The following is an 18,800-nucleotide window of genomic DNA, read 5'->3' on the forward strand; positions in this document are numbered from 1 at the left end:
ACCAAAGGAAAAAAACAGATTACATGAGCCCAAACAACTTTTTCCTTTTCTTTCTGTCATGAGAAGCTAAAATACATGTGCATCTTAGCAAATACCAGCATAGTCAAGCCTGGTGTGGTTGTTGGATGGAAATACATTGTGTTCGTGACTCCAAAAACACACATCAACAATGATTAATAATAATATTTGTATGAGATTGTTTTCTTCATTCTAGCAAGTGAAGTTGTTCATAAAGATTATTAAACACCATTAATTGCAGTTTTAGTCCCTACCTGTCCATCAGTCTTTGTTTAGTGTTACCAACAGTAAAATTCACTCAACTTTTTGCATATATTTAAAACAGACTGAAATGGCTTTTTAAAACATTTAAGAATAATCACACAATTCCCGTGGAAAAGTGGGTAAATGTGTAAAACACCATGTCCCATGCATTATATGTTGTTGTGACGATTATTACGACTCCAGAAACAATGCACACTTTAAAATGTTGTCAGGGTTCCTGGGTCGGTGACCCAGTGTTTTCAGTTCACACTCACTGTTTATCTACTGCCTGTTCCACTTCCTGTTTTATTGTGTTAGCCTTGGTCTGTGTGTATTATGTTCAATCCTCTTCCCATTATCATTAGTTCATTATGTTCAGCTGTGTACTCACCGGTCCCTCATTATCATCATTATCACCAGTCTGTGTATTTAAGCCCTCTGTTCTACCCATTCAGTGTCGGGTCATTGATGATGTTGTTTCTGTCGTGTGTTCCGTCCAGTCAGTCAGTTAGCCAGCCAGTCTACCAGTCCGCTAAGTCCAGCCAGCCAGCCATCCATCCTATCATCTGTTGTCTACATATTCAATAAACCTCGTTCTGCACCACGAGTCCTGCATGTGGGTCATCCCTTCCTCGCCTCCGCACACGAGCCCTGACAAATGTAACTTCCTCCTTTTTTTGTGACCAAAACTGAGCAAAACCACACCTATCTAAATTGACAATAATGTAATACTTAACAAATCTGACAGATTGTTTATGTTTAAACTTGATTTTTTTCAGCAGACTAGGCTCCCTCCAGGCAGCATATGCATTCAATTTATAAAACTAAGGAATGCACCATTTTTTTTTCTTTCTTTCTTTCTTTCTTTCTTTCTTTCTTTCTTTCTTTCTTTCTTTCTTTCTTTCTTTCTTTCTTTCTTTCTTTCTTTCTTTCGCTCATCACAGTGTATGACAACCTGTTAGCCAAGAAATAATTCTGTAAATAACTCCCATTAAAGCACATCATTTGTTTTTGTTTTTTTGTCGTACATATACATTTGTTGCCTTCTGGCTTTGTGTTTTTAGTCTAAATGCTAGCTAAAGCACACTGGCCAAAGGCCACAGCTTCTATCTATCTATCTATCTATCTATCTATCTATCTATCTATCTATCTATCTATCTATCTATCTATCTATCTATCTATCTATATATATATATATATATATATATATATATAAGTGCTATTAGTGGTACTACATAAAATATGTGGAGGTGAACTGCAGATCTGTCTGGTAGAAGGGGTGACAGTGGCAATAAGACACAAAGGGCATTGAGGGTGGGGGGAGGGAGGTGTCACCTCCCGTGCACATGATCGCTGGCTACGCCCGTGAGACTCGGCATATCATAAAAGATGTGAGAGGGAATGATGAGGGGAGCACAAAGACAGAAGGGAAGCGAAAGGACAGGGAAGGAGGAGATCTGCCTAAACTCCGCCTCCGGTCTCGGATCCTCTCGCATTCCTTCTTCACAGCCCCTCACGCTGGAGATAGAGAAAGAAAGGGAAGGAGAAACAAGAAGGCCACGAAGAAAAAGAGGGGGAGCAGTGAAACGACCATGGCAATATCCAAAACGTCTCAGCTTGAGATAGAGTCCGATCCCAGCGCACTTTCACCACCGTCGACCCCGGCTCGGAGCATGCAGTCGCACAATAGACAGAGTCCTGATGAATGAGGAGCTTTACCTGGGCCGTGGACAAAATGAGGGTCATCTTCATCCAAAACGCCGGTTTCGTCGCAGCTTTCTCGCCTTTCTCGTGATGTTGGCAGTGTTTGGGACGACAGATGATGTGAACGAGCCAGAGCTAACCACAGCCAGATCATGCGAGTAAATTGAGGAGTAAGGGGATCGTAGCAATTTATTTAGGCTGTCTTATTTTATTTTATTTTATTTTATTTTAATGGGATAGAGAGCTTGCACATATTTATAGCCAGTATAGCATCTCTGAATCGAAAGTGTGCTGAGCTTCCGGCATGCAGCCTGCTGTCGAAATCTGAATAATACACTATATTTTTTAACTATATTGGCACTAGAATGTATTTTTAACCAATGATAGAGTATGTACCAGGTTATTAAGGTCCGATCCTTTTAGACTTCCGCGCTCATGTAGTAATCCTTTAGTATATAGCAATTATTAATATGAATAGGTAGAAGGAGAGATCTCTGGCCACTATGATCAAAGCCTATTGATCAACTGAGACAATCTGGAAATGTCAGTTTCCACGTGTGATAACATGACTGGCGTCGTTCCTTGTAATTTATTTATTTATTATTACTATTATTAGGCCTATAAGTATTATATTATCGATTTATTTTTTAGGTAGGTAGTGATATATTTAACAGTGGGAAGGCTGTTTTAAACCCTTCCTTATAGTGAGATGGAAACCGCTTATTTATCGTCGCACCGGGGGGGCACCCGTCCCGAGGCCCAGAAGGGCCAAAGCTCGGCGGGTGAGCCCTCCGCTGCACCACCACCTTCAACTCCACCTGCCGGCAGCTCACCTGAGGAGACCCCGACGAGTGGTGATGGACGGAGAAACTCGGGCGTGAAGAAACACCATCACAAGCACAACCTGAAGCATCGCTACGAGCTGCTGGAGACGCTGGGAAGAGGCACCTATGGCAAAGTCAAGAAGGCCATTGAGCGGCACTCTGGCAGAGAGGTGAGCCATTTACACAAGCAGCTGCAAACATCTGTCACGATGCTTTTAGTAAACCCAGACGCTTGTAATTCACAATACTTCTGTAACGCCCTTTAGCAGCCACTACAAACAGCACTGGTCCCAAATTAAGTGGTTTGTTGCTCCCAGACGCGTGTGCACGACCTACCCCCGCTGGGAATTCCCCCACCATGCTCCAAAAAGGCCAGTGGGGCCAGGGAGTTACGCTGCACACATGCAGGGCCTCACGACCGGATGCCGGAGTGCAATTCCGGCTACTGACAGACTTATGGGGACTTGTCTGACCCTCACAAGCTTCACAAAAGTTCCCCAGAAGTGTCCTGCGTCCACGCTCATTCATAATTTGTAAAGTTTTTAAGACATGCATTGCAAAGTTCAGATCAACCCCAAATTCACTCTTATGCGAATGACCAGCATTTGACATAGTCTCAGTCTTTAAAGTAGTAGGTTACTTGTACTGTTTCATCACTCTGCACAGTGCCGTACAGTTTTTCCCTTCCCGTTTTGTTTCTATTTTTAAAGTGCCAAGTTTTTTTTTCCCTGCATGGCTCAGTCTGGCACTTTGCGTTTCTTTTATTTGAAAGTGATGAACTGTATATTTGTGGCAGTAAACCCACCATCCGCTGTGATGTCCTTGCAGACCGGCAGATCTCTACCAACTATTTCCACATGTGGCAAAATATGACCCCAGTGCCCATTCTGGCAGGGCATGAGGAAATTTCCACTGAAACTTAGTACAGGCCAACAATGTCCCCCAGCGGATTCATAGCTCCTGGCAAATGCATGTTTAATAGGGGAAGGGGGGCAGCAAACCCCCTGGTACGACATTCCTGTTTGACCTGTCCCACTTGCCAGCTTCTCCTTTCTTCCGTTTGTTTTTCGGCATTATTGCCATGGTAGCAAGTGTAATATGAATTAATGTAATTTCACTAGCATCATAAAACTGTGCAATTGTACTAACTGGACAGGTCAAAGTGTATTGCATGATTGTTGGCTTTGGATATCTTGGAAATCTTTTGTTAAATAATTGACAATGTTTGTCAAATAGTTGGCAAGTTTATTATATTTTTGTTACTAAGCCATAAAGCACTACTTGCCAGTCACTAAATATATAAATAAACCCAACATACTTATGTGTAAGTCAAAAAACTATAGCCCAGTGGCTCCAGTTCTCCTATTATCTACAGCACTGAGCTGAGCTTAGCATTAAAACTTAAAATAGAGAACTATTAATATGGGACCCAAGTCTGTGCACATAGAGTACTCACCATCTCGCAGCTTATGCATATGGCACTACGCTGCTAGAGTTTACTTGACCTCTGATCCAGAGGGAGTCCCTTGTGTCCATTTGGCATGTAAACCAGTGTGGTGAGAACGTTATTTAATCATCTCAGCTGCCCTGAACCTTTTCCTGGCTTGTTCCACAGACCCAGTGAGAAGAACAAAGTGGAGAGATAAACTGATGAAGCTCTCTGTGTGTGCATGCACACACATGGGAATAACGAACGACAGATTAGATGCAAGCATATTCAGCATGTCAGTGAAAGTAGAGCTGGTTTCACCTGGAAGCCCGTTTGTTGTACAATTTGCACGCTCAGTAAAAAACACAAACACCTAACATTAAGTGAAGTGCAGCAGATCACAGAGAACTTGGTGTGGCTTTGTGGGATGTGCACAACCCGTGTTTCTGTGCATGTGTGTGAAAGGTAAAAGGAGACCTGTGGCTATGTTTCAAATAGCTGCATTAAGTATTACATGCCATCTAGAGAGGACTATAGTGAAAAGGTTATGGTGACAGTCAGGCCTATAATGGACACTGACACATGAAAGGCCATCCACAGCAGGAAATTAGATTTAGAAGGTAATGTTAATATCCTGTATGGAGGATCCATCACAGACAGGGGCTGGGGAGTTAGCACAGAGATACAGGGAAGCTCACCACCATAACAAGAGAGAAACCGGCTCAGTTAAAAGGGGTAAAGAGTCATATTAATATGTGCTTAAAGCACCAGATTACATCATTCCCCAACAATGGACTCAATAGGGAGGTACGCAAGAGGGAAAAACATTGGCATTCCTCTGTTATTTTCTATGTTGTACAGCTGATGAGGCATTATGTTTGAGAATACACTTCTCTGGAAAAGTGACGGGCCTCTTTCTCCCACTCACTCTTCCTCTCTCTGCCTCCTCCTAAGTCTGACTCAGACACACAGTCAATACGACAGATGATCATGATCTTTAGACAATGCAGGGACGAGTGAGTTTGTGATGAATACTTCATCTATTTTAATGGCCTGAGAAAGCCCAGAACGATGTCAGGCTCCGCTGAAGCGAAACATGGACTTTCACTTCAAACGAGCTCTTTTGAGAACAAAGTCTGGACGACGGGAGGGGCAGACGAGGCCGCCCCATACCTGGCAGGGACCGACGTGGGCAGCAGTGCAGCGCCCGTTTACTGTGAGTGACAGTAATAGGGGGGTCCACTTAAGAACAAGCGTAGCTGCGTCAGCCAGCTCCGCCAGCTGGCAAGTAGCTGATCTGCGGTCCTGTGTAATGATCCGCATCAAGGTCAGGGCAAAGCAACATGAGGAGATACACAAAAGATATCTGGCTTTCTAGCCCAATATTGGGGAACTGTCTCATTCACTGATTTATCATGCAGTGTAGAATTAACTTCTCTACACATTTTACTTGTCTTTGTGTGTAACTTTTGTAGGCAATTTCTTAGTTCATTCCCTAATTTAAAAAAAATCAGGTATTTTTTGCATGCATGCATCCATCCATCCCACAACAACTGAAAAAGGCAAGCTGCATTCAGCTTTGCAAAGTCAAGTGTCAGTCACGTTTTGGGGATCAGTGATAAAATCCTGATGATTTTGATGAGGTAAAGGAAAACATCAGTGTTAAGACACAAACAACTTTTCCCAATTATGAACACAGCATGTGAACCCCCTGGACCCTGGCTTGTTTATTATGGTATCATTTCTTTAAATTCTATGTAATCAAGGCATGCTCTGGAAGGCAGCTATTCCGGTTTGGGGTTATTTTTATTGATGTACACGGTAATTAGCTTGGCACTCGCTACTGCCTGTGGTTTTTCGCTGAATGGAATAAAGCTGGGCTCCACAGAATACTGCAGTTTAGTCAGGAGGACAAAAGTTTAAACTAACATAATTCAGAGTGAAAAGATGCTTTACAGACCTGATCAAAGAACAACTCGGGGCTCAATCCAGATTGTTTAGGCTACAAGAATGATGTGCTAGACCGTGGGCTCTCCACTGGTTTATTTGAAGAAGGATGCTAACCTCTCATTTATGGAGTACATAGGTTAGTGGTTTGAATGCATCCTGTTGCGGCTGACTCTTAACTGAATTGGCTTTGCCATGACACTGAAGAATCATCAAATCAAGTGTCATTGTTGACTGTTAAGCTCCTTTTAACGGGCCCATTTGGCACGGCAAGGAGTGAATCACTTCCTCATCCCCTGCCCGTTCTCCTGATACCTCCATAAAACTCTCAGCAGGCCATCTTTTCAGGCTTTTTCGAATACGGGCCATTAGCTGTGTTTAATCAGAACAACTAAACATACAAGGCGGGGGTAGTGGTTAGGGTCTTCTCGGGGACTTTTGACAAGGGAGGAAATTTGCTTTGTAAGTTAATACTGACCGATTGATGGAGGATCACTCTAACCTTCAGCTCTCTCTTTCCTCTTCTTAAAATCGGTGAACACTTAACACCTTTCTCACTGCTTTTTAGGGATACATGGTGCAGACTTTATAGGCTTTTCTACCCCGCGCCTGCTGTACGTGGTTGGGATTTCGAAAGAAATTTCTCCACAGTTGTTGGAGTGGCAGTTAGTGCAGACATCCATGCACCAATTTGGATGAACGGCAGTACTTTAGAGGCTATTTGCCTAACCATTACCTTATTGCCAAATTCCTGCAAACCTAATGGCATTTCCATCAGCCTAAGCTGCACTGTGTGTTGTGCTAATGCACAGATGTTAGCTTGCTAACACAGCAAAGCAGAATAGTGACCATGACTGCTTAAATTAAACCTTATAATTATATCAGCATAGTTTTATTAGCATGAAGACTTTAGCATTTCACACAAAGCGCTACTATGTGCTAGTATGGCTGCAGAGTCCCAGACTGGCTCCGAAAACGCTCCCTGTTTCCAAGATAGCGCGCCGTATTGAGTGAACTATTGAGTGACCATTATATACTGATGAGGGAATGACTGAGTCAGGGGAGTGATTTTGGACACAGGCGATTAGTTAACAACAGCTGCTCCCAGAGAAGTCTTTACTATGGAAACTGCCATGTTGCACTGTGTGAATCTGTCCTCTGATGCTTCTGTAATCATGATGATTGAATATCAAAACAGGCCACAATGTTGGTACTTGTGTTTCAGTTTGCAATAGTTTGACCTCAGCAAGGCTTCGTAAGGTCAAAGGTTATTAAAAGTCTCTGTAGGTGGACAGGGGAGGTTTGTTTTTCTTTGATAATGAAATCAAGCATTGTGTGCAGACTGACATCTCATGACGTGTACTGTGGATGAAGTGTACAATTTAAAGTTCACTGATAACAAATCGCATGTGACAGATAAATCTGTTGCAGCTTAATCTCATTTCAGTGACTTTCTGCAGTCACGTCTCTTCCCAGATTAAATCAGCCTATTTTTCAAATCAATTTTCTTGGAAAAAAAGACAAATCTGCTTTTACTTTAAACTGTTAAATGTGACACATTCAAGATACTGTATATCTAGGCGGGGGATTTTTGTTTGCTTGTTTGTTTGTTTGTTTTTTGCTTTTTTTCCTTTGCTGCTGAAGTCACATGAGTGAAAAGTGTTTGTCCTCTCTTTCCAGGTGGCTATCAAGTCCATTCGGAAGGAGAAGATTAAGGATGAGCAGGACATGGTACACATTCGCCGAGAGATTGAGATCATGTCGTCCCTCCGCCACCCCCACATCATCTCTATATATGAAGGTGAGGGTCTTTGAATGTCTACCTGTGACAAATCATGGACACTTATTTAATTTGAACATGCAAACAAAATCACACATGTCCAGAATTCTTCCCCCCATCAGCTCATTTAGCACTCGTGGCCGAGCTGTAGGACTGTCATGTTATGACATGCAGATGTCATAATAAGTCCTGGACTACAGCTCTGGGATGTTATTAATCTTCTTCCCGTCTGGCTGCCTGGTCTAGTAAAAGTCTGGATGACTTTGACAATTTACATCTGGATTCTTCTCTTTGTGTGTGTGTGTGTGTGTGTGTGTGTATTGCATTCACATTTGTGAAAGTTTGTGTTTATAAGAGGGGTGATATTCTAAGGGATTGCCTCTCCCACATCTAAGAGGTCACATCCCCTTGTCTTCTCTGGTCTTGATCTCAGGGCCAGACATCTGCTGATACTTAGAGACAACAGCAGCTGGGAACCAGACTATACTCGTGCATGTGTGTGTGTCTGCACATATGTGTCTGTATAAATCCCAGTATATTTATCTCAGTGTATGAACCTTTGTGTGTGTAGCTCAGGAGACTCTGGATTGGCCTCAGTCACCCGGGCTTGCTCCCCGTCTGACTCCAATCCAGTGCTATGCAGCAGGAGGAAAGACCATAAGCCTTCCCTTGGAGCAATATCAACATATGTCTACCCCAGGAAGCAGTTCACTAAATATCAAAGACTTCAAGTCAGACATTGACAACATATTTATTGTTTTGGGCCTCCTTTTTTTGATGAGTCCTCATGAATGACCTTTACATCACCGGAAGAAAACATTAGATTAGAATTGATGGCGAGTCTAAAGGTTGAACAGTTCCCATTGATTTTTTTCAACATAGTGCTTGCAATTAATCATCTGATAATATGTAGTATGGGTCTGTTTTCCGTCTCCTACATTCACAACGCACTGCAGTGTGTTTTTTTGTTTGTTTGTTTTTTTGTCATGTGATTTGTGACTCGTGACTATTGTGTCAACATAGCAACAGTTTCAATGCCATTTTCAGGTTAGCTGCCCTGGCATAGCGGCTGCAGGCTGTGTGGTACTTCCCTAACTGGCTTAGCCACTGTCCTTTGTTCAGTTTCAAAGTCCTTAGGTCATTATCAGCAATGTGTATATGTAACAAACATAACTATTTGTCATGGGAACGTGCCAGTAGTCGGTCAGAGGGCTGAATTACCGATGAATTTTATGTGTTTTGCAAGAGAATGATTAAAGAACAGCCAGCTTTATAAACTCAGGCGAGCCTGCATGGTGTTTCTATGTGTGCTGCCTTCCTTTAAAAGCAGTCAATTCTACCAACAAACCTAACCAGACTCATTGCTCTCGCTCTTTGGTGTTTCTCCTCAAACCCAGCGTTTACTGTTGTGGCCTGGCCTCCGCCCAGCCTTGCTTTAGAGATGTATAGGAGGCCTAAAGATTTGTGTATCCGGCAACACCCTCTTCAACAGCCCCTGCTAACTGCCTTGTGTGAAGCAAAGCTGAACCAGATGTGTGCGTGAAGATTGATTTTTACCACTCCCTCACATTCTGCATCCATCAGCATGCTGCGTGGGGACATTTAAAGTATTTTTTTTTTTTTTTTTTTTGCTCTTTGCTCCTCAGGCGAAGCTATGCAGTGCCCTCCTTTTAAGAGAAATAGTCAACCCTACAAAATGCTCAAGCAGCATGAACTGATTCAGCCAGGGGGGAAAAAAAACCCAAACCCTTCAGCGTGAGGGGAATCTTTAGAAATTTACCTTCTTACAACAAAATAAAAAATGATCACTCTTCTTGTGTCCCCACAGAAAATACAAAGCTAAAGCTAAGATCTTGCCAATTCTGTTACCTTGGCAGGAGTTCACTTTCTCAGTGCTGCTTCCAGATTTTGTGCTAAGCTAAGCTAAGTCGCTGACTATATTTGCAATGGTGTTAAATTTGTCAGCTAAATCTAGGCAAAAATCAGCCTATATCTCCAAATATCTTAAGTAAACATGATAAACAAAGGGAAAAATACCCTACAGATTAATTAAAATGTGCTTGTTTATGGCCTACTTTAGAATTATCCCTCCACTCCTCTGTGTGACTCTTTGGCCCTTGTGCAAGTTTTCAACAACAGTCTATCATCAGTGCAGACACTAGGACAATAGGCGCTAATTAGTCAGATGTGAGGGCATGACCTGTGAACAAAGCCCAGTGAGTGACAGCGAGGCTTTAGTGGTGGCTGGCGTGCCCAGTGGGCTGTAACAAACCCGAGTTATGTAAGCCAGGTAATTACCTCACCGCAAGTGCTCAAAGGTAAATGGGAGTGCAAGCTGAGAATTGGCTCCCCCAGCCTAACCCCATCAAGGTTCGCCGTGAATGTCACCCCAGGTCACTCCTCTGTCCACCAATCAGAGAGCTGAGTCTGCTTTTGCCCTCCCAAGTGCTTGGCTTACATCCCGTCTGTTATTTCCCGAGCTGCCAGACAGTCACAATCAGGGAGCATTACCATCACTCAGCAACTGTGTGTTTTTGTAGAGGATTATATCTTTAAAAGAACCCCAGGAGAGGAGGGGTGGGGTGCTGAGGAAAGTAGTGTGACAGACTGTGAAGGTGCTCACTCAAGAGTACAGAAAGCGGAGGCCCCCACCTCAGTGACCCTGCTGTGTGGGAAAATCAACACGGACAATATGTAGCAACATGGCTGACTGTGTTTTTCTAGCCTTTTTTCCCCTCTCTCTTCTTCTCCTCTCTCTCCCTAACCGCTGTCATACTCTTCATGCCAAGAAGCATGTTGCCAAACTGAAATTATATAGCGGATGGCTAAAAACTGACACACAATGATATGTCTGGTGAGCTGTATTTCAATGGCGATAAAAATGAAACAGCATTCCTCTAAAAATCAGCACACGTGTCACCAGGTTTATTCATTTTGCTTCGGTCGTAATAAAAGTTCAAGGTCCAAAAGAGAAAAAGCCTGCTTTGTAAGAGTAGGTACAGAAGATAGAAGAATATAGGTTGGTTGTTAGAAATATCGGACTGTGTTGTGAAAAGTGGCAACATGATGCAAAGCTCAAGCTGTAGCAGAACCTCCACCTGAGCCTGTGAAGGTAACTCTTTCTCCTTTTCTTTTTTTTTTTTGTGGTCTGTTTTCACTGCTCTCCACTTGCTCTGCTCTCTGAGCAAGGCCTGATTGAGTTAACAGCCCCTCCCTGCTGTAGTGTTGTGAAGGAGCCAGGCACATGAGGTGGGGTCTGGGTGATGTAACCCTGGGAGAAATGTAGAGATGTAATGTGTTGCTTTGGAATTTGGATTCCCAATTCCCTCCAAAAAAAACAAAGGGCGGAGTAAACGTTTTTTTTTTCCTGCTTTTTTACTTAATAATGCTCATTAATATTTTTATTAAGAAGGCAAAATGAACCTGGGCAGACTTAAGAAGCTGTCCTCCCATACCTCTATGTTTTTGGAAAGTCGGTAATAATGTGTTGCTATTTTCTTATCATTTCTCAGTGTTTGAGAACAAGGACAAGATCGTGATTGTGATGGAGTATGCCAGCAAGGGCGAGCTGTATGACTACATTAGCGAGCGTCGGCGCCTGAGCGAGCGGGAGACGCGGCGCTTCTTCAGACAGATAGTCTCCGCCGTGCACCACTGTCACAAGGTGAGAAAACTCATCCGTGCCTTCAGCTTGTGCACGCTGTGCTCTGTGTCTCTTACACACATAAAGACTTTAAGTCCTTAATTTATCCTTCACCATTCCCCTCACACATTCAGACGCATAGCTAGTATAATCTGCCAGCCCTGCACGGTGTGCTGTTCTTGGCGCACTGGTTGTAGAGAGTCATCTGTTTCTGAGTGAAGATAGAATGCAGGCCAGTTTAATTCAGGCTTACCCTCCCATTACAGAGCAGGGCAACAAACAGGCCCTGTCTTTAAATCTGTGCTCAAATCTTGCCGCACACACACGGACTGATGTCCTGAGCTACCCCCAGAGTCATTCTCCAGAGATTAAGTTTGGTTCACACCCACATCCACACCTCACTTACTCTGCTTAAAACCCAAAGATCCCATTGGCTCCCCACTTGTCACACTTTTCCCAGCTGTAGATAGGGATGATGTCATAGTCTTCAGCTAGGGGACTCCCAGACTAATCTCTATAAATGCTCCCCTTTTCTTTTTTAAAAAAAAGAATTTGCTTTCATTATCAGACTCTAAGTCATGGCCGCGGCGCTAAACAGGACGTCCTGGCCTGAATGTCAATTGTCCATTACCTGTATATCTTCCCCAAAACGCCAGCCTTTGCCCCCAGAGGCTAAGTTATCAGATGATAGACGATTGGTTCACAGATTGGTCCCAGACAGCCATGAATGATGAGTCATTACCACCAAGCGCAACCCCTTGCTGGGTGGGGTGGTGTGAGTCACAGGCACAACAAGCAACCAACCACTTCTTCCTTGTGTTCACCAATCAGAGTCATGTGAAAATGAGCACCGTGTTAGACAGTCACCGACAGGAGATGCAATGCTGAGCTGCGCAAACAGGCGGGGGGTGACGGATGAAGTCACTCCTCTGCATCTGAGCTGGGTTCTGTCTGTCTGCGTACCACATGTTAATTCCTGGATTTTTTTTCCCCAACCCGTGCATTAACAGCATAGTCGCTGTTTTATCCCATGATGCTCTGAGAACATAATTCATACTGGGAGATAATTACAGGCTCATGTTTATGTCACACATTTGAGCTGATTTAAAAGAAAGTCCCAGCAGATGTCAGCTTGAAGATCTTCGAGGGGACAGGACCAATTAAAGAGTACTAAGCCAACAGGCTGTCTTGATTTCCTCAAGCTATCTTTGTCAAAGTAAATCACACATACATACAAATGCAATGGACTGTTTATTGCTTGGAACCCTCTTTAATGAAAAATGAGCTGATGCATGCATCAATCTTTTTCTTTTTTCTCACTGCAGAATGGAGTAGTGCACAGGGATCTGAAACTGGAAAATGTGCTACTGGATGAAAACTGTAATATTAAGGTAACCTTGCCTCTTGTGATGGTCTGGGATGTGTTGGCAGCCAAAGCCTTGTCTCAAATGATCTTTGCGTGAGGGAAAAGAAATAATATGACCTGAAATTCTAACTTGGCCTTGTGTTCACAGATTGCTGATTTTGGGCTGTCCAACCTCTACCATAAAGACAAGCTACTGCAAACCTTCTGCGGTAGCCCCCTATATGCTTCACCGGAGATCGTCAATGGGAGACCATACCGTGGCCCGGAGGTGAGTCTCAGCGGAAATAGAAATTTAATCATTTATTGCCCTCCCTGAAAATTCATTTTGGGATGAACCGCTAGTGATTACAATCATCATGTAGTCAATATACAAACTGGTGGGTAGACTTTCTTCTCAGGCCCTTTGATGGGATTAGTCCATAGTCCAAGGGAGGTCTCTCTCTTTTGGGTCAGCATCCCTCCCCTGTCCTCCCTTTCCTACAATATTCAGGGGTCTTTGAAGTGAGGAACCAGGGGATCGTTTTTCTCACTCTGTCTTCAGATTAACTGGATTGGAATGAGCTCCCCAGCCTCAAAGCGCAAGCGCTGTCTAAACAAATACTTTTGGTGAAAGAAACAGTGAAAATGTCTCCCCAAAACCACTCATTCTGCAAGTGCAGAGTCACTCCGAAGGGCGTTGTCACTACAATTACATCAGATGGATAAAACAAAGCAACAAGGAGGAGGGGGGGGATGTTGAATTTTTAGATTTCGTAGTCAAACCGTTCAATTTAGTGCGATTCACTGTAATTTACTCGAGAGTGCTAAAAACAAAATTATAGAACCACAGCTGGGATGAGGCCACAAATTACAGCGAGCAAAGACAACAAAAATAGAGCATGACAATAGTGAGTGGCCTGTCGCATACTCAGGAATGGACCGACGATGACACAAAGAGTGAAACATTCACGATGCTGGTCATTGATTACGTCTCAAAACTTTAGCTGCCCTCATTAAAATCACAGCCCACTGTATCTGCCCCCAACTACAGTCTGTACACTTATTCTGTGCCATGCTCTTTGTTTCTCTCTCTCTCTCAGTCACACAAACACACACACACACACACGTCAACTGCATGTCTTTAGCGACTGTCAGGAGCTCAGCATATCACAGTTGCTATCTCTGCTGGTCTCATTACCCTCTTCCGCTCCCACCACTCTGCACCTCCTCAAAACACCAAGTGTTATGTAACATTTTTGAAAGCCACATTATATTGTGAGAGAGTGTAATGTGTCTGTGCACAAACAAGTCATGGCCCACCAAAATACCTGCCGTTGTCATTATGTCTTTGAGAGGCCTGCTGGAGAAACAACATCATATCATATTGCTTATTGGTGTGTAGAGTAACTCAAAGCCCAGTCTACTCAGCTCATTTCACAGCATCCATTTTTTTAATGCCATGAATCACTAATCACTGTTTCCTCCAGGTGGACAGCTGGGCCCTTGGGGTGCTGCTGTATACCCTGGTCTATGGAACTATGCCGTTTGATGGGGGAGACCACAAGAACCTCATTCGCCAGATTAGCAACGGCGAGTACAAAGAGCCCACTCAGTCCTCAGGTACTGCTGGAACTTTTGGCTCAGCTTGCATTCCTTTTGGTTTGGGTCATGTTAGGAAACACACCTGATTTCAGTGCGCTGTGTAAAACAATAGCATAAACTGTAATTGGCAAATCTAATTCAGCTGTGCTGCAGATAGAAACCACGAGGACTCTTTTTCTCATAAATTCCAGAAGAATATGAAAGCCTTTAAGATGTTTGTTCATACGCTGTTTGGGGAAGCATGGATCAGAGCACTCTGGATGTTCACATGTAGTGGATGCAAATTGCATTACACATGATAAACAGTGACGCTTTTATCCAGACAGCATAAAGAAGCACATCTTAGCTGAGCAACAAGACATTATACTTCTTATTCATTTGCTGGTAACATGATTTTTGAATAAACTACAATGGAAACAAAATATAACTTTTTGTGCTAAAAAGAGCAACTTTTTGTGGAAAAAAAATACTCTTGAAAAATACTCAGTGATTCATGTTTTTGGTATAGGTGTAACAGTCTTTGAAATGAAAAAGCAATAGCATATGATTTTAGTATTTGTATGTCAAATAATGTGCAGCGTGAAGCACTCAACAGATCTCTGTTTACTCCCAGATGCCCGTGGACTGATCCGCTGGATGCTGATGGTGAATCCTGAGCGTCGAGCTACAGTGGAGGACATTGCCAATCACTGGTGGGTGAACTGGGGCTGGAAGAACAGCGTGTGTGACTGCGAGACCCAACGCGACCACGGAGGCTCGCCCATGCTGGCCCGTTTCATCGACTGGCAGAACCGCACTGAGCCACGTGGTTCTGGAGCCAAAGCTGCGGCCATGCCCCAGCTGCTGCGCCAGAGGCCCAAGAAGTCCAAGAAGGAGAATGTTGAGGCAGGACAGACGCACAGTGGAGGCGAGGACAAGCCAGGTCTAAAGAGACCCAAAGGCATCCTGAAGACCAGGGTTACCGAAGAGCACCAATCTGTAAGTCCTGAAGAGGTGGAGCTGGGTCAGGTAGCGCTGCCTCAGCAAGCTGAAGGTGGAGAGGAGGCGTCCAGCCCAGACCGAGAGGAAGAGGAGCCGACGCTGGGAGGAGTCTCCCCAGCCAAGATCGTGCCGTCTCTGCCCAAAAAAGGCATCTTGAAGAACAACCAACAACGGGAATCAGGGTACTACTCTTCCCCAGAGCGCAGTGAGTCCTCCGAGCTTTTAGGGGGCGCCAGCATGTCTCTGCTAGCCACCTCCCCACCCAAGAGAGCCATGGGGAGAAAGGGTATCTTGAAGCGAAATGGCAAGTACTCCACCTACAGCGGGCCTCCCTCATCAGCGACGGTGGCCGGAGTCCTCGGTGAGCCTCCTCCATCGACCGACTCTGGTTTGTCCCGCAGTCAGAGTCGTCCCTCCAGCATAGTGGGGGAGGACAGCTCCGTCCTGTCCCTGTCACCCAGCTCCCTCAGCGGGGCCGAGTGGCATCCTTCCACACCCCACCTCCGCCCAAACATCAGGGCTTGTGTCTCGGCTGAAAACCTGCTGCAGCTCGCCAACTTTAAAGGCTTCCAGGCAGCCCCGCCAATCCAGGGACACAAATTCAGCCGCGGCCCCAAAACAAAAGGCTCCCCAGGGGACAATGGCAGCTTCTCCTTGTTGGGGGACCTGGAGGACATGACTCAGGTGTACCAGCAAGCCCTGGACATCAGCAGCAACCTCAACTAATAGATGGGTGGAAGACAGAGAAGAAGAGGGATTTTAACACGAGTGTGTGTTTGTGTGTGCGTATGTGTACAGATGTGTATGCGTGACACTAACGACCAGTGCGTTACTGGGATCGGCCTTTCGTAGCTTGTGGCTTTTTCAAATGGGGTTGAAATCTCGATGGAAAAGATGCGTCGCTACACTCGCACACACGCACTCACACACACGCAGGCACACTTCTCTGGCTAGAAAACATTTAGTTAAGGTTTTCTGTGCAGGAGAGAGACAGAGCTGGCATGAGAGAATGCCACCCAGTCAGCTCTCTTGGCCCGCCCATAGACTTTGCTGTGTTCAACATGTTTACATATTCAGCAAGAAGGCAAGTTAGAATCACAAATGCAGCGATCAGAAACTGGTTGGCTCTGCTTAGACATCACCCATTTCCATGTATGAGTTTACAACAGCACCTTAGAACTCAAAACGGAGCATATGCTTTTGTGATCTTTACTTCCTTTAAAAAAAAAGAAAGAAAGAAATGAAACAAACCAGGGTCTTGTTCCAAAAAAAAAAATAGCATTGCTGATTATTTATTAATATTTTGTAGCTTTAGTTTTAAGTGCAAAACTGGTGGGCGCTGGCTATTACTGGAAGAGTCCAAAGCTCCTTGTCTCCAACTGTGTTTGTGGAACTGACATATATAATTATGTTACTCGGTGACGAGAAACATCTATATACCCCAATATATAACTGTGTCTGTGTATGTACAACACGCAGGCAAGTATACCTTCATAAAAGCATATGTCCTATATATGTTTATGATACTAGGAAATATGTAGGAAGTGCCTTTTTTTGATTCATAATACAAATTATGTATGTCATTTCCTTAATGTGGAGGGAAAAGCCAGGCCAACCTGTCACCAGTTGTGCTTTTTTGTATCATGTTGTTTGTGAATGTAGAGAGACCCAGGGCCTTCATAGCACAGCTGACTAACTACTTACTCCCTTCCCCCCATCAAAGCCCATTCCTTCTACACAGGTGAAATTACACACAGATACACCAGCATCTACAGGCCAAGAAAACAAAAATCCTTCCTCCGTGGTCTTTGTCAGTGTTAAAGTTTGTAGTTTGGTTTGTCGGCAGTTAAGGCCTGGTTGAACATACTTTTGTTGGCAGGACAAGAGGTCTGGAGGGGCTCACCTAGTGGGACATCTAGTGAAGGGAGATAGCACAGACAACATCTCACAGTCCTGGAATGTGTCTGGCTATAGCCCTAGTTCTTTCACATTTTTTGGGCCTACCTGAAAAAAGTAAGAGGTGTTTCTTTCTTTCTTTTATTTATTTATATTGTGGGGTTTTTTTCACTAAAGAAGATTAGGTGCTTTCCATTGCTGGGCTGGTTAATATTTTACCCCAAGCTCTTCAAAGGAGCTAAGTAAGGTGGTTTGTTTTAGCTCGCTGATGACGCAGCAAATTCCTCAGAGGGAGGCAGGAGACGTGCTGGTGCTAGAGATCTGTACTGGCCCCAGCCCGAGTCAGCACAGGTGGGATCTGCGGTCAGTGCTCGGCCCCTCCAGCTGTGTATACTAGTTCATTATGTCAACCAAGCACAATTAGCCAGCCATTGTTTTCATTTGAGCGTGAGAGAGAGGCGGCGCGTAGAGACTTATAGCTAGAGGGAGAAGAAAGGTGTGAGAAAGAGTGATGCATGGAGCAGTGGTGAGATTAGAGCAGTCTTTCCTGTAAAACGCAGAAAAGGTCGAGGTGTTAGAATAGTTTTAGTTTTTGAAGGCTTTGTAACGTAGACTAGTGAAAGTAAAGAAAGTGAATAGAAGGAGCAGAGGAAAAGTTTTTGTTTTATACCAAAGAAGTAATGAAACTGACAATGATTCAGGGGAATGGGTGAGTCAGGGGCTTGTCAGAGTCCTTGCATTTTTCTTAGGAATCTCTCCCCCCCCCCCCCCCCCCCCCCCCCCCCACGGTGTATGAAATCATCCCAGAGATGCTGGAGGCTGTTGATATAGCTTGTCTTGAGGGTCATTGTGTGATCCCAGTCTTCTGTATGGCCTTAGAAATTGTGATACACTTTTCAACAGCAGCAAAAGAAATGTCAAAAATTGGAGAACGATGACTGACATCATCCGATACGTTAAATGATGTGAGTGGAAAAGCATGTCGTGGGGGACCCCAAGGGAAAAAGATCAAGTGTTGAATGTTTTCAGCGGTGGCATGTGCGAAGAAAAGGTCCTGGGTTCTGACTCAAATGAAAGACCCACTGCGTATTATATTGCATTTTATTGCCTTTTGTATTGCATTATATTGTCAACTGGATTTACAGTGAAAAAATTATACTATGTTAGTATTTTGTTTTATTATGCTTCTGTTTTTGATTTTCCAAAATATAAGAAATGTTTTTATTGCTTTATGTTATGGCAGAAAAAAAATACTTCCTTCCTTGAAGTGTCACAATTTCTCTCCAAAGGAAAAAAACAACAACAAAAAACAAACAAAAACAGCCAAATCTGGTGTGAAATTGGTGAACTCGCACACATTTCCCCCTGTTTTTGGAATACCCACAGGT

At 43.9% G+C, this 18,800-nt stretch overlaps 1 protein-coding gene across 1 annotated transcript; it reads left to right on the forward strand.

Moving 5' to 3' along the window:
* Window positions 1-1,663: 1,663 nt before the first annotated feature.
* On the forward strand, window positions 1,664-18,043 carry nuak1b (NUAK family, SNF1-like kinase, 1b). Its single transcript, XM_085282709.1, has 7 exons — window positions 1,664-2,959; window positions 7,846-7,966; window positions 11,458-11,609; window positions 12,914-12,979; window positions 13,103-13,222; window positions 14,421-14,553; window positions 15,149-18,043. Exons 1-7 carry the CDS (start codon window positions 2,675-2,677, stop codon window positions 16,240-16,242), a joined length of 1,971 nt encoding a protein of 656 aa, XP_085138835.1. The 5' UTR covers window positions 1,664-2,674; the 3' UTR covers window positions 16,243-18,043.
* Window positions 18,044-18,800: the final 757 nt, after the last annotated feature.

This window comes from Mchenga conophoros, linkage group LG7 (assembly GCF_057382185.1).
Source record: "Mchenga conophoros isolate Kocher_MC1m ecotype Shallow Benthic linkage group LG7, M_conophoros_male_GT1.1, whole genome shotgun sequence".
Classification (NCBI taxonomy): domain Eukaryota; kingdom Metazoa; phylum Chordata; class Actinopteri; order Cichliformes; family Cichlidae; genus Mchenga; species Mchenga conophoros.

Coding starts and splice junctions, on each gene's coding strand:
- nuak1b (XM_085282709.1), top strand. CDS start 2,675: ATGGAAACCGCTTATTTATCGTCGCACCGGGGGGGCACCCGTCCCGAG. Junction 7,967..11,457: donor CATCATCTCTATATATGAAG/GTGAGGGTCTTT, acceptor ATCATTTCTCAG/TGTTTGAGAACAAGGACAAG. Junction 13,223..14,420: donor GACCATACCGTGGCCCGGAG/GTGAGTCTCAGC, acceptor TGTTTCCTCCAG/GTGGACAGCTGGGCCCTTGG.